This window comes from Scomber japonicus, chromosome 16 (assembly GCF_027409825.1).
Source record: "Scomber japonicus isolate fScoJap1 chromosome 16, fScoJap1.pri, whole genome shotgun sequence".
NCBI classification, from domain to species: Eukaryota; Metazoa; Chordata; class Actinopteri; order Scombriformes; family Scombridae; genus Scomber; species Scomber japonicus.
The window spans coordinates 30,038,470-30,054,375 of record NC_070593.1 but is presented as its reverse complement, the minus strand read 5'-3'; the positions used below and the strand labels follow the sequence as shown (position 1 = coordinate 30,054,375).

Below are 15,906 nucleotides of genomic sequence, written 5' to 3'. Positions count from 1 at the left end.
GCATCAACAGTTTCTGATTTGCCTTGCACTCGTGTGAAGAATAGGTGCCTCAAATACGTCACATTTTTCCTCGGCTCACAATGTCGGCAGAACAGTTCTTTGAACACGTCGTAATCATCGACGTCCTCATCGAAGTCAAACGTGTTAAATACCTTTATTGCTTCGTCCCCGGCCACATGCAGGAACGTGGCTCTTTTCACTGCGTCGGACTTTTCATCGATTCCGCTGGTGACAAGGAAAAGTTCAAACCTCTGGATCCAGACCCTCCAATTTTCCGCTAGATTTCCTTCTAGACTTAGTGAGGTCGGCGGTTTCATCTGCTCCATCTTCGTTCCTTTTCTGTCTGTCTCAACCTTTACTCTGACACCATGTAACATATGAGGTGGACGACGACATGTTTAGTCACTCTGGCGACATATTTATTCTGCGGTCTCAACATCAACACAGTAACAACAGCACACAGCTACAGTGCCACCTATGGACCAAACTGAGTATAGCACTTCTGGTACTTCAATACACTACACACAGTAACAGAATATTGCTTCATATTTGATTAGGGATTTAGTTTAATTGTTGGGAGTTTTGTGAGCCGGCCGCCGAACTCCATTGGAAAAAACGGCCATTTAACATCAAGATGACTGGTGATGGATGGCTTGTTAACAAGTCATTTAAGTTACATTTTTACTGAAATAAGTACAAATTGACCTACAAAATAGTTGCCGAATTAAACAGTGGCTCCTACCGTTACTTTAAAAAAAATATATAAGCATGTTGCTCGTCCTGAAGGGTTATTTTAAATGGTGTATTTTTGTTGGGAAGTTCTGCATGAATTTAGGCTTAGAGGGTGTAGCTGCATGCTTTCAGCGGTCACACCTCCAGCGGCTCAGAGCAGAGAATACTGCTGATTTTGAAACATAATTTCACGTAGCCAACTTGAAGGTTGTAAATTGGCTGGGTGGTTAATAACATATTTTTATGTGACCTGCAAAAAACTAAATATAATAAAATAGATTTAAAAGCTATGACAACTGCAATAAATGTATTGTCTAGTGATGCGATATGTTTGCAATATATTTTCTGACAGTTGTATACTAAGCCACTTATAATTTCATGTTGTAGGACACTGAAAACTTGGAGGAACTTGAACAGCTCTTCCTGTGACCACAAAGCCTGGAGCTCCTACTGTACAAGCAACAGCCCAAAGAACATTGGAATTGTCATAGAGGGCGTGGAAGTCATCGCAGGACTTGGAGATATTGCCAGGGCTTGCTCTGTCCTCCTTGGATGGACTTGGATGCGCTGAATCTCAATTATCCCAGACAGCTGAAGTATACCTTTGAGGTATTGCAAAAACTTTTCATGAAACTTGATGATTTAAAGCTGTCCAACAAAATCCAGTCCCTCAGAGCAAACTTCTGGCTTGAAAATGAGACTGGTTGCAGTGTACACTGTGCTACACAATGTGTATGTTAATGGTTAATAAAAAACATTCAATGTGACAGTATTTTGATTTCTGTACTTTTTGGGTCATATAATAGTTATTCCTAAGAAAGAAAAATATTTAGATTTAATTCATTGTATTGATTAAATTCAAATTAATGCACTGATTTAATGTAGGTGATAATTATCATTGATATGTAGAATTAAATTAATTGTATTAGTACTATTTACACATTTTGAAGTTTATATTTTTCAAATCAACTCAATATTTTTGTTTAGGTTTTAATTAATTCCTTGATGTTTTCCTATGTGAATCTACTCATATTAAATGATTAACTATTAAGGGTCTCATTTAATTAATATTTACTCAATACTAAACATGGTGAAATGTAATTAATAATATTGCTTGTAATCTGTTGCCTCATTTTTATTGAGTAGATATGGTGTATCTTTTCTTACAGTGTATGGTCCTGCACTGATTTTGAGTCTTTAAGCCACACGACCTGGAAGCTATTGAGCTAAAATGCTAACCCATGTACAGTAATTCACTGGTCCCTACAATGTCTATGACTTACATTGCATATGACCTTAATCCAGCTGCTGTAGACATGGAGTAGCTCTGCTACCAACATGTAAAAATGCAATGCCTATACATACCCTCCAGCTCAAGAAGGAAATCTTGAAAGAAGTCCAGTATCTGCATCTCTGGCCTTTGTTTTACTGAACCAGTCTTGCTCATCACTGGAGCCAGGCTGGAGATGATGTAATGTAATTTCTTAAACACAGGTCTCAATGGGAATGTGATTAAAGAGCATATCCAAAACAAAGAGCCCATTAAGACCAGTGAGGCAGTTCTACATTTCTTCGCAGACTAAGGCTGCTCAATTAATTGAAATTTGATTATGATTACGATTTAGGGGCCAACCGATTTCAAAACTAACTAGAAAATTCCAGGGAAATTTTGAGTGCCACGGGGCTACTGCCGGGACGAGTACATGATTTATTTTTTCCTTATTAATGTACTTTATTCTCAACTTAACATTCCTGAAGATATTAAGTGAATGTTAATCATATTTAAGCATAAATAATATTTATTTAAACTTATTAATTAAAGTCTACTTCATTTTTTCCACAGACAGGAACATCACTGTTATGAAATTATTAATTAAATATTGAAATCATTTAGAGAGTAGATTTATTCATATATTCCTTAAAATGAGCGAGTAAGCTCAGTGTGAACACAGAGTGAGATTCTTTTGAAAAAAGAAGACGATTACATTAGGGTCAGTGGGGAGCGAGACAGGGATTGCTGCCGGTCTCGGCCCCCCCGTTTTGTGCCAATTTTGTGCAGACCCTGCCTGTCAACTTCACATTTTATGAATCCCAACACCTATGTCCATATTTTGAGCAAAAATAATTTGTCTCCTTTTTACGGTTTGGCTGTGAGCTCGAATTAAAAATAAAAACTGAGGTAATTTTTTACTGCTTCTCACACTCTAGCTAACTGCCGCTTCCACTCTAACTTTGACGAAAAAGTGATTTCCACTCCTCGTTTGACTGCTCATAGTTTGAAAAGTTTACATTTTATGTGAAAATAGTTTGGTATTTTTCCAGAGAGGACAAGTTTTCCTCCGTTTTAAAGTTTTAATCACGTTTCTACGTGCACGTATGAGCGAGCTACGTGACTCTGAAAAAAGGTGAAATTTTGGGGGGTTTTCAAAAAATTCCCATTCATTTCCAATGGAGAAATCTCCCGGTTTTTTGGGAATAACTTTGGGAAACTTTGGAATTTCAACACCAAAAGTCATAGCACCCATCCCCCGATCGAGCCGCACGTTTTGATGTATATATTGTCGGGGTTTTCTCAAAGCTGTGGGAGGAGTTACGCGCCGAAAAACGGCGGAAGAATAAGAATAATACTAGAAAATTCCAGGGAAATTTTGAGTGTCACGGGGCTACTGCCGGGACGAGTACACAATTTATTTCCAATGTTCAAAAGTCACCCTGATCATATAACACTAAGTAACTTTTACTGTGGCAGTATTAAGTAGATCTTACTGGTCAATATCAAGTGTAACAGTAGATGTAAGCAGAGAGTAGCACACAGAGCACAAGGCAGTAGCAACATGCTAACTCTAAGCACTACACTACAGCACTTGACGCTTCACCCTGTGATAGCACAAAACATAGTGTGCACAAACACTCACACACAAAGACACACACACACACACACCATACCTGCCTGGCCTGCATTTGAGCAGTAAGAGTGTCAATAACTGACACTTCCACTCTAACTTTGAAGAAAAAGTGATTTCCACTCCTCTTTTGACTGCTCATACTTTGAAAAGTTTACATGTTATGTTAAAACAGTTTAGTGTTGTGAAGAGAGCACAAGTTTTCCTTCGTTTTAAAGTTTGAATCACATTTCTATGTGCAAGTATGAGAGAGCTAGGTGATTCTGAAAAAAGATGAAATTTTGTGTTTAAAAAGAAATTCCATTCATTTCCAATGGAGGATTATGCCTGTTTTATTTTGGGAATAACTTTGGGAAAAATAGGAATTTCAACACCAAGAGTCATAGCACCCCTCCCCCGATCGAGCCGCACGTTTTGAAGTATATATTGTCGGGGTTTTCTCAAAGCTGAGGGAGGAGTTATGCGCCGAAATTTGCCAAAAGAGAATTGTAAAGTAAACACTCGAAAATTCCAGGGAAATTTTGAGTGCCAAGGGGCTACTGCCGTGACGAGTACACGATTTATTTCCAGTGTTCAAAAGTCACTTGTGTAAAAGTAACTTTTACTGTGGCAGTATTAAGTACATCTTACTGGTCAGTATCAAATGTAACAGTAGATGTAAGCAGAAAGTAGCACACAGAGCACAAGGCAGTAGCAACATGCACTAACTCTAAGCACTACAACACAGTGTGTACTCACACACACACACACGCACACTTTGGGAAACTTTGGAATTTCAACACCAAAAGTCATAGCACCCATCCCCCGATCGAGCCGCACGTTTTGATGTATATATTGTCGGGGTTTTCTCAAAGCTGTGGGAGGAGTTACGCGCCGAAAAACGGCGGAAGAATAAGAATAATATTAATATTAAGTATGGAGAAGATTAATAGTTGTCTCGGAGCTAGAACCCCGTGGCACTAACTAGAAAATTCCAGGGAAATTTTGAGTGCCACGGGGCTACTGCCGGGACAAGTACACGATTTATTTCCAGTGTTCTAAAGTCACCCTGATCATATAACACTAAGTAACTTTTACTGTGGCAGTATTAAATACATCTTACTAGTCAGTATCAAGTGTAACAGTAGATGTAAGCAGAGAGTAGCACACAGAGCACAAGGCAGTAGCAACATGCACTAACTCTAAGCACTACAACACAGTGTGTACACACACACACACACACACACACACACACACACACACCAGCCTGCATTTGAGCAGTAAGACTGTCAATATAATTCATATGTATATATAGAGAGAGAGTATCAATACTAGCTCGGCCGCTACCTCAGTTAACTGGCAAAACATACAGACAGGTAGAATTAGCCAATCACAAAAAGGTAGGTCAGTTTAGCCAATCACAAAAAAGTAGGTCAGTTTCTGCCCAGCAACAGGTTGCCAAGGTCAGCTAAGGCCCCTGCGGTTGCTACGGCGATTTCAGGATCTGCCTTGAAAAAAGTCACAAAATTCTGAGGAATTTGGCTTCTGACAAGGTCCCGAACAATTGCAAACTGTGAGAAAACCGTAACTCCTGTCCAAAAACCGAAAACACCGTGAGAGACACAGAAGCCGGCAGATTCTGACAGTGTTTATTTTATTCACATATTCCTTAAAATGAGCGAGTAAGCTCAGTGTGAACACAGAGTGAGATTATTTTGAAAAAAGAAGAAGATTACATTAGGGTGAATGGGGAGTGAGACAGGTAGTGCTGCCAGTCTCGCCCCCCCCCCCGTTTAAATTTTGTGCGACCCCGCCTGTCAATGTCACATTTTCTCCCGGAATCTGGAGCGAGCAAGCAAGAGCACACACTAGAGTGACTGAGCGAACGCTGTGTGTGTTGTTAACTTGTATATTCCCTCTTTGTGTTTACCCGTTGACCCTGGGAACGCATGTACGAGTGCGCAGTGTATTAGGCCGTCGCAATGAAAAGGATGGTCACAGTTTTTCTGGACGGAACCTGAATAAAGTGGTTAAAGATATAAACGTAGTGTTTATTGCGTCTAACACTGGTAGCAGAGGATGGCTGCTGTTACAAAGTTGTTGCTGCTGTTACGAAGTTTGACGAGACCCGGCCCTGAAGGTTGTAAAAATGAAATTAACATCTGGACACGGGTTATAGAACTATAAAACAAAAAGAAACAGGCACTCGCTGTCGCCTTGGGGCTCGAAGGAAGAGCCCGGGGAACAGCCATGGAAAGACCCGCAGAAGACTTGGACAGTGATAACGGTATGAATACTTTGTTAGTGACACTGGATAGTGTGTGGATAGTGTGTGAAGGAAAAAGACAGTGCATATGAAGCGTATTCCCATTTTGATGGCATTACAAAGGACAGTTCTGTGTCCATGTCGGACTATATCATTGACTTTGAAACGGGCTTTGCTGACCTGGATGGACTTTGCGTTGTTTCAGCCATCGAGATTTGTCTATCTCTTCCATCGAGATTTGTCCATCTCTTCTTTTCTTCACCTCACACATTCTTAACTTAGTCACTTGTCTTATTCTTTTAATCTTTAGTTATTCTTTATCTAAGTTTTCTTATGTTTTTGTAATCTTGTAACTTTCGCCAGCAACGTACAGAGAAAAGGCCCTTTAAGTAAACACGTCATTAAGTTTTGCATTCAGCCTGTTTTTGACATTGTTGATGATTTTGACGTGAGGCCAACGCTGAGATCTCTCCAGAAAGTTATTAAACAGTGAACTAGTTAAATTGGACTTTTCCTCCACAAAACGTTCTCTCAACCTGAGAGAACTTTTTGTGCAGACAAACGTCTGTCAACCCTACGACTCATCATAACCGAGAGGGACAAAGTCTGCCAGCAGACAACCACCGGAGCCAGGCAGTCTGACAGAAGGCCAGCCGACCCAAACCATCCTCACCCCGCCCAGACCTGCAACGCTCTCTGAGATCTTCCACTTGGTGTGCGTAGGCGTGGTTCTGAAGGACGGACAGCTGAGACCCTCCATGGATGAAAGTAGGATCCAAATATTGCTTTAATCAAGGGTTGATGTCAGATCGAGTAATTCAAATTTTCTTTAAAAGTAAGACTCAGTAAAACATACAAGTTTTCTTAGTTTCCACATAATTACATATCCTTCATTTAAAGTCGCTATATCGAGTAATCTCTTGAATTCATATTGCATTGTATCATTACATTTATTTATACATCATTTATTAGTAGTGTGTAGTTAATAAAATCCATAAAACTCAATCAATGGTGTATGTCTATTCTTTGAAGTGATACAGGGGATCTATTGAACCGTAGAGCCATGAACTTTAGATATCTGACTGATTCAGAAATGTATTGATTTATTAAGTTTTATGATTTATTAATTGGCTAATCAAACAACCAATTTAGTAAAAATCTTTTCCTTCTTACAAAGGTGGTGCCCCAGATTACGAGAGCTATTCTTCATATCTTTTAATATCCATAATTCGCTACATCAAAATCCAAGTCAAACACCCAGTCAAAATGTAGGTTGAAAAGTATTGGGAAAAGAAAAAGTCTCTGACAAACATTGAGAGAAGAAGATGAACGTTGTTTAGAACGGTTTGTTAGTGATTCTGTACAGATCCTGTTTACCATTAGTCCCTGTTCCTTTGGAAGGCTCTCTAAAAACAAACCCACACACACTAGCTCCTCTTTTCTGTTCTTTGGTGCTTGAACTTGTGTAACTAATTAGTCTCTTCCTTTCCAGTATCATATCCCGTCACACTTTACAGCATCACTGAGTGTCTGACTGGACCCTTTGTGCTTTTCAAGTGTAAGCAGTCTTGTGAATAAGGGCCTACTGTTCACTGTGCCCCATTTTTCTGTTTTTGTAAACAGATTTGCCACAAAAGTTTACTTCCACATTGTTTTAAAAGGAAGATGTATTGTGTTACATTTTCTTCAAGAAATGAGTGAAGGTGTCTGGAAAGGAAACAAAGGTAAGAGAAAATATCCTCCAAGTTACTCTCTGTCCTCTTTCAGTCATGCTTTTTCTCCTCAAATTAATTAATTAATAAATGTGAATGAAAGGAGGGTCAACCAGAGAGGTTTCAGAAGCTTCTATGTTACATGAACCCTAAAGCCTCACAAAACCTGAGCCATGAAAGAGTTGCATTCCACCAATAGACCCAAAAGCATGTGAGATTATTTGTATGAATGGCACTTGAGAAGTTTTCTGATTTTGTAATGGGAACGTGTTTTATTTCTTAATGAGTAATCAATACTTTACTAATTTTTGTCTCTTTTTCTCCCTTGTTAGGGCTTTTCCTTCTGACATACAAGATTCAATCAGGACATAAAGAGAACATATTAATCCGTTTTAAGCAGCAAACATTCTCCTTTATTTTCACTTTATTTCTCTCGTTGACATATTAAAAAAATAGAATATTGCAACTTTATACAGTATTAAAAAGCGCAATAGATCAAATGGAAAACAGATGTCTTTATCAGTGACTGAGACATAATCAGTAGCAGATTGACAAAAAAAACAGATGCAATGGTTGTGTCTCATGTTGACCAGGTGTGGTTTACTATCCAACCAGAGACTGAGCCAGGGACTCTTTCATCGCAGGTTTTCATTTGTACACCTTTGTCATTATGACCAGAACAAAGCATCTGTGTCCCATAGAGTTTCACCTCGGTACGACTGACCTCTCTACTCATCTTGGCCACACACACACTTTCTGCCCTTAACATGTTAATATTATTTATTTATTAAAATGTTCATTTTTAAATTTAATATTTAATACTCAAAGAGTATTAAATAGTTTCATGTAATTAAAAACCTCACATTTCAATCGGAGTAGTCTCGTTCTGAGACATAGAAGGAAAATACACCTATTTTGAAACTTAATTATGAACCTGGACTGAACCGAAATCTGAGTCAGACCCAGTTGAAATTTCGCTCAATGTTATTTGGGTACAGCTCTAATTGATGTATTTATATGGAGAGTGCAAGAAAAATTCTTTGTCAATATGATAGAAATGTTTGTTAAATATGAATAAATCTTTGGTTCTAAAACAATGATTTTATTAATTTGTTTCTGTGTATAAATGTGTTCATTAATTGTTGAAGCACCATGCTGCCAGTGTTGGTGTTCTCTCTATTTGTCCCTTTTGGACTGGGCCGCTTTTTTGGGAAAATGTGTTTATACATGTTGAGTTGGAGTAGGTATGGTATGGTGGTGTGTTGAATTAAGACCAAAATTATGGACCATTATAGTCCAAATTATGGATAATTTGTTGTAGATATAATTGCACTTAAGATACTTCTTAGAAAATGTCATCGTAAAATCCCTGTAACACCTCCACTGTTGTGAGATTGCTTCATTCCAAATACATTCAATGCAAACTGAATGCATCTAATTCGCTATCTGGTAATAGTGTCACCCACCACCAATACCCTCAGGAGTTTAAAGCTGGTTACACTGTCCCGCTGTAGAATTTTTATCTTGCATATTATCAAGAAACAATGTGTAAAAGATATATATATATATATATATATATATATATATATATATATATATATTTGTATACCACATATCACTGATCTGCACAGCAATTATGTATTTTAAGGAGACATAAGGCCAAACTATAAATGGTGATGAACTTACATAATATTCACACTGAATGCTAAAAGTTTACTTATTAACTTCCTGGAGTGGAATCGATGTTGCCAGAAAACAATGTGGGCAGCAAATGTTTCCTTCTTAATGTTTCTAGCAAATCAATTTAGTGATATATGAACGTTTTGTCTAAGACACAGGAGTTGTGGTGCTGCAATCATCACATAAAAAGTTAAAGAATGTCCACATTTCTCCTCACTGTTGGGGACCTAATGTGCCCTAATAATTTTTAAAGCACATTATATACATATAGAAAATGACATGACAGTTAATGACGGGAAATGCAAAATATCATGTTATAAACTACATAAATGTGCATACATTTTGAAGATTGTGTCTTAGTGTTTTATAATCCTTAAATTGAATTTGGGTTGTTTGACACTGATCAAAAGAAAAGGATAATTTATACAAATATTAAAATAAAAACTACATGTTTGCATAATTATTAACACCTTTTAATATGACATACCTAAATAATCACTTTTAGATAACATAATTAAATGGAGATTACCAGTGTGTAGTGAAGGGGCTCCAACTGTTTGTAGTAGAAATACACTTGTATCTGGAAGGTCCAATTTTTGATCAGTTATACAACATGGCACCATGAGGAAGGAATACTTCAAACAAGCACAAAAAGATTAAATAAAAGCAGAAGTTATGGATGTATACAAGAAAAATATTATGTAATCCCGTTTGGTGTACATAAAAAAATCAATCAGTAAAAAATGTAAAGAGTCGTAACTTAACAAAAGGTGAGTGAGCATGCTAGAAGAGTACTAGTGAGTCATGTCAACTTTGAAGGAGTTGCAACCTGCAGAGACTGAAATTGGAGACTGTGCATACAATAAACAGCTGCCTGGTTGCTTCACCAGTCGTAGTTTTATGGGGGAGTGACAGAGAAGGTCACTCTGCTGCATTCTGCCAGAGAGTTATCTGGTCTGATGAGATCAAAATTGAGCTTTTGGACCAAATTCAATATCTGGCAGTAGACGCTGCACATCATGGTAGCACTGCCACCATGAGCAGGGTGGTGGCAGCAAGACAAGTCTAAGCATAAGAATTCATATTTGTTCAGTCAACTGAAATAAATATCTCAGATTCAACATAGATGGTGTTGATGTCAAATACAATCTACTTTACTAATGAAATGTGTGACTGCGTATAAAACATTTAAAATACTTGTTCATGAAATCTATCTATCCATCTATTCTATCACATTCCTTTACATCGATCAATATTTTCTGTAACATCTGTCAACCAATCACTAAAGCAATATTAAGTTAATTGATGAAACACAATGTCATCCATAACAGGGTCAATCCTTCTCTTATTTCATGAATTCTCTGTTCTTTACTTAAAGTTACTCTCGGTACCTTTGTGAATTGATCTTTAAGAGGAAACTTTTAGCTAGAATTTCTTTGTGTTATTTAAGAAGACTGCTGGTGGTAAGACAAGATTATCTGTGAATACAGCTTCTGATCTCAATTTGTCGCTGGACTTTTAATGGCTGTTCACTCACTATCCCTATACAACCTGACAGAGCAAGCAGAGTCTGACACATCTGCACTGTCTCAAGGCTGGAATTATTGATAAAGGTGCATTCCACAATGTTTTCCTGTTGATCAGTGTCAAACAAGCTAAAACAAACTTTGCTTCAATATTGTAAAACAATAAAACATAAAAAACTTCCACGGGGGACACACTTACTGTATGGATAGGTAAAAATGTAGTTTTCAGATAAAGCACAATGGTCAGTATGTACAGTATAACAGTACATATATACATACATATAATTCAAAGAGAAAAGAGGGTAACTAAAGATCATAAATAAAATTAAATTGTTGACATAGTCCATAAAAACATCAGATCGCACTGATAAACTGTAATATTCAAATCTCTATAAAATTATTAAATTTTAAAAACTATTTGTAGTATAATACATACAAAAAATGTGAACTTATACTGTCAACTTTGCATGTTTCCTCCAGCAGATCCAATCAGTGGATCATCAGTGTTTCCTCCAGCAGATCCTTACACATGTTCATGTTGACTGCAATGGCAAAAGTTAGCCTCATTTCAGAAGTCAAAGAAGTTGATTCACAACTCTGGAACTTGATTCTTGATATCACCATAACAACCCTTTTGATTTTTCCTCTTATGCTTCTACAAAACCATGTGTTCTCTTCTTTTCCAGATGAGAAAGTGAACATGTCCTACTTTTAATTACTTGTACCGTTTACCATAGCTTTGTTCCAGCCACTGCCGCACATCCTTCAAATTGTAAAAAAAAGGCCCCTTACCACCCAGGTAGGTAATCTTTCTCTGTTGCACAATACACACCCGTTCATTGGACACACCATAGGCCACATTAGCATTGTTGTCCATGCAGTCAGCCACCAGCTGACACTGTGGTGGCAGGGAAAAGTGGTCAATGAGCTTGCGTGCCACACCCAGCCTCTCCTCCAGGGTCTGATGCTTCCGTACATTGAAAGAGCAAGCTCCCATAGGAGGGACCACCCAACCATCAGACGGGTGAGCCTCATCAATGTACACTAACAGAAAATCAGCTACATCACTAAAGTCTTCCACCAGCTGCCGGAAAGCTGGGAGGTGGCTGATGAAAGGGGGTCAGGTGGCTGAGCCAAAATTGACCACTAGAGGGCGATCTGATGACTCAAAATCCAGGAGGTGGCATTCAGCACCATTCCGAACTCCAGGTGGCAGAGTCACATTGTTGAAATTGCTGCTCCATTGAAGGCCATCAGGCACTTTCACCACTTTGGAGTTAGGTGCCTCGCAGCCAAGTTTCACCTAATGAGATGAAAAGAGGGATTAATGTCTACTACTTTCACAATGCACACATCAAGAAGATGTAAAGTGGGCTTTGCCTTTATCTTTTAACAGACTACGTATTTTATTTCTTGCAAAACTTTCTATGGAATCACTGGGAGGGGTGAGATCTGAATGGGATTCTGCCACAGCAATTGTTTGGTCACCTTATATTATGACTGTTTATAGTACAGTTTGTGATGAATATTTTTTTCAATCAGTGATTCAGTTAAGTATCTGTCTACCTTCCCAATACATGTATAGACACAACACTGTGTGAGTGTGTGATTCTTCTTGATTTATTAGAAAATTAGTACTTGGATATAGCTTTTATCACCAAAAGTACTTCTTTAAAACAGCTCACTAAAGAATACATTAAATGGATGCCTATGGGTGTAGATCTGGGTAGGGACTATAGCACCTACCATTGTTTAGGTGTTGCTGAATAATCTTATTTTATTATCTTAATTCAATTTCATGTAGTAATGTTGCTGAAATTGAATTAGTTTCAATTTCAAACCTGGCAACTCTGCCAGTTGTGTTTTTTAATGATATATAAAGATTGATTGATTGAAGAGAGCTTTGATGCTATGAAGGGTGACGATGGCCATGGGGATTACCCGGCATGATGATCTTGTATCCCTCAATTTAAAGTTCTAGTTCCTTTTCCGCTAGGTGCACAGCAGTAGTATAGTCAATAATAAATGGTGCTGAATCTGACGAGATTAGTTAAGCTTTTCCAAAAGCCAAAAGTCAACAAACTGTCAAGAACAGAGCGAAAATATCTCAGCTGAAGTTTTAAAATGTATTACTGCAGATAGTTTTTCAAAGATAACTCACAGGTTATTACACTTATTTCAATAATTTATTGTGAAAATCTATCATGTGTCATTTATAAATATCAATTCTTAGTTCTGTATTAATAAAACTCGATGTAAATACCTGTATAGTAAAAAAAAAATGTATCAAGGGATGTATTCATTCATAGCACTGTGAGCATGGCTTCACCAACGACTTTACCTGTTTGTAGGCGTCAAGAAGAAAGCTGTTCCAGATGGAGCGGAGTCCAGCTGAGGTTAACATACGCCGCCACTCTCCGGAGCCGGCGGACCTGGAGCGGCTGAGAGACGACACAATGCGCTTCACGAGAACCATGGAGTCGTACAGGGCAAGGAACAGACAGTTTGAAAAGAAACCGGGTAGTATTTGAAGTGTCACGAGCAGATCCATCCCCATTTTCTGTCTCTACGTTCATACGACCGCAGCCTTACCTACAGTTGACGAGTTATTTCGGACTGCCCTTCATTACGCGCAACGCCGTATGGTCTCAGTCAGTCCTCTCATAATTTCTGCACTGTCCTATGGAGTGAAAGGTGAAACTTGCCGTCTTGCCTTGCCTTTCGTGTTCAGCGGTGACAGGAGGCCTGGGGCTTAGTCGCTCATCCTACAACGACGAACATTGTACTTAATGTCAAACCTCACGGCTTATCTTTGTAGCAAGATTCTGACGTCAGCTGTAGTGCTTCCCCTTTTGTACCCGCCCTCATCTGCTCCTCCAGTGGCGTAGCCGGGAATAGCCTAAATCCTGGGTGGGAGATACACACACACACACACACACACACACACACACACACACACACACACACACACACAGATAGATAGATAGATAGATAGATAGATAGAGACAGGCTCTATAAAAGTGCTCCAAATGTGTTGCTGTTTTTGTGGAGGTTTATTAGGGTAGTGTGGAGGAAGCAGCGTATTCCCTGATCTTGGCAAATGGCAGGAAGGATCTGTATTCCGAAAGGAAAATATTCTGTTGATGTAGGAATGTTTAGACCTACCTGCCTTAGTAATGTAAAATGAAAAAATTCTTCTGTATAACAGCATGAGGTATGTCTAGTTACCTAGAAGGAATTGAGATGAACAACACTTCACTGCTGAAAGCTGGGATTCCAGATTTTTCAGGATGGGGGGGGGGGGGGGGGGGGGGGGACTGCATTTGGTAGGAGCTAACTTGTTGTAGAGGAAATTGTAGAAAAGAAGTTTAACTGGAAGGAGGTGTGAGGAATGGAAGTAGGCATGATTAAACTCATGGTAGGAGTATCTGATGATCTGCTTCTATTGCCCCAAAATTGCAGTAAGTGAACAGATGATGACATAAGCCTGTCTAACATTGAGACAGGTTTGAGACATATCATATACTTGCTTCAGTGTCTAGCAGCAGCCATTGAGAGTAAACATAAACTCACTGGATGCAAAAAAAGAGAGAAGATGGAATTGTGTTCATTCATGAGGCTAAAGCAGGCAGTGAAAAAATAGCACAAAAAAAATTCCTTTAATAGAAAGAAACCCCAAGCAAAACCAGGCTGTCTACCTTGACTGGTTGGGTTGAGAGAGAACGTGAGCAGGAGAGAGAGGAGAGAGACACAGAGCAGCACAACAACAACAACAATAATATCAATAACAACAGTAATAACAATAGAAATATGATACATGAAATAATACAATATGATAGTAATATAGTAAAGTGCTGTAGATAAGGAAAAATATTTTACATTCTACTCTGGATTTTATGGATAGCCAGTGCAGAGAAGCTAAAATAGGAGAAATATGATCTCTTTTCCTAGTTGCTGTCAGTACATGTGCAATAATCTATCCTAGAAGTGTCAAATGTGTGGACTAGTGTCTCTGTATCTTTTTGAGACAATATGTCAAAAGTTGGGGCTGGTGAGGTAGGAGGCCATCAAGAGTAGTTATATCATTGTGCTATAAAATAATGTGTTTGTAAGTTGTTTAGGGCTAAACACAATAACATCAGTTTTGTCTGAGTTTAATAGAAGAAAAATTGTAGTTCAGCAGGGGTGTGAGTTGGACACCCGGGGGTCCAACGGCGGAGTTGACCCCCCAGTGGGCCCAAGCATTGGGGATTCATAAAAAATAAATAAATTCTAAACTAAAATTAAAATGTGTACGTAGCATAGCTCCTTAGCTTAATGCTAGCAAGTATGTATGTCAGGAGAGACAGAGAGTGTCTGCAACAGTGGGGCTGCAGCTATCATATCATCATAAATGTCTCACTCCATGCTGAGACTGATTGACAAGAGTGTACACTTCAGTTTATTACCATAATCAGGGTCAACTGTAAGTGTGAGTAAGCAGCAGGTGTGTTTGTTAAAATATTATCACATTACTCCTAAATATATATTACATAAAAGACAGGTAATCTCATAATCTAACCCTAATCCTAACTACTAGGTTATGAATTTATGACAAATATTGTCATTACTAGTTTGGGAATGTCATTATAAGACAATCTGTTTAGTGACACACAACACATTTTTCTAAAAGTCATTGTGTATGTCACATATTGCTCAGGGTATGAGGATGACTGGATGGACCTCAACACTGCACCTGTCTCTGACTCACTGTCATGCACCTAGATAACAGGAGAAGACGTGGAGTGATCATTATTTAGTGAGCAGTATCTATTCTTTCACATTTCTTCTTCTTCTTTCACAGAATGAGAAATAGTAGCCTGGCGTGAGTGCATGTGAAAACGGTCACTTGCGTGACTCTCACTGATTGCGTAAGAGTTGACAGCTCTGACTGTAAGCTATAGCTACCATTAGTGTGAGGAGTTTGCCAGCACTGAAGAAAGTAAATGGCCATCAGATGCGCTTGGGGTATGTAATACACAAGTGGGAGTTAGCTAACTAACCAAGTTACCTAGTGTTAAGCTAATCTGATGATAGTACATTCCTTATATGTTTTATGTTTGCATATT

The 15,906-nt window shown here is 38.5% G+C and overlaps 1 protein-coding gene across 1 annotated transcript; it reads right to left on the bottom strand.

Annotated features, from left to right (window-relative positions):
- Positions 1 to 7,982: 7,982 nt before the first annotated feature.
- dio2 (iodothyronine deiodinase 2) lies at positions 7,983 to 13,743 on the bottom strand. Its single transcript, XM_053336309.1, has 2 exons — positions 13,140 to 13,743; positions 7,983 to 12,101 (listed from the first exon to the last, which is right to left on the bottom strand). The coding sequence occupies exons 1-2, from the start codon at positions 13,353 to 13,355 to the stop codon at positions 11,514 to 11,516; spliced, it is 804 nt and encodes a 267-aa protein (XP_053192284.1). The 5' UTR covers positions 13,356 to 13,743; the 3' UTR covers positions 7,983 to 11,513.
- Positions 13,744 to 15,906: the final 2,163 nt, after the last annotated feature.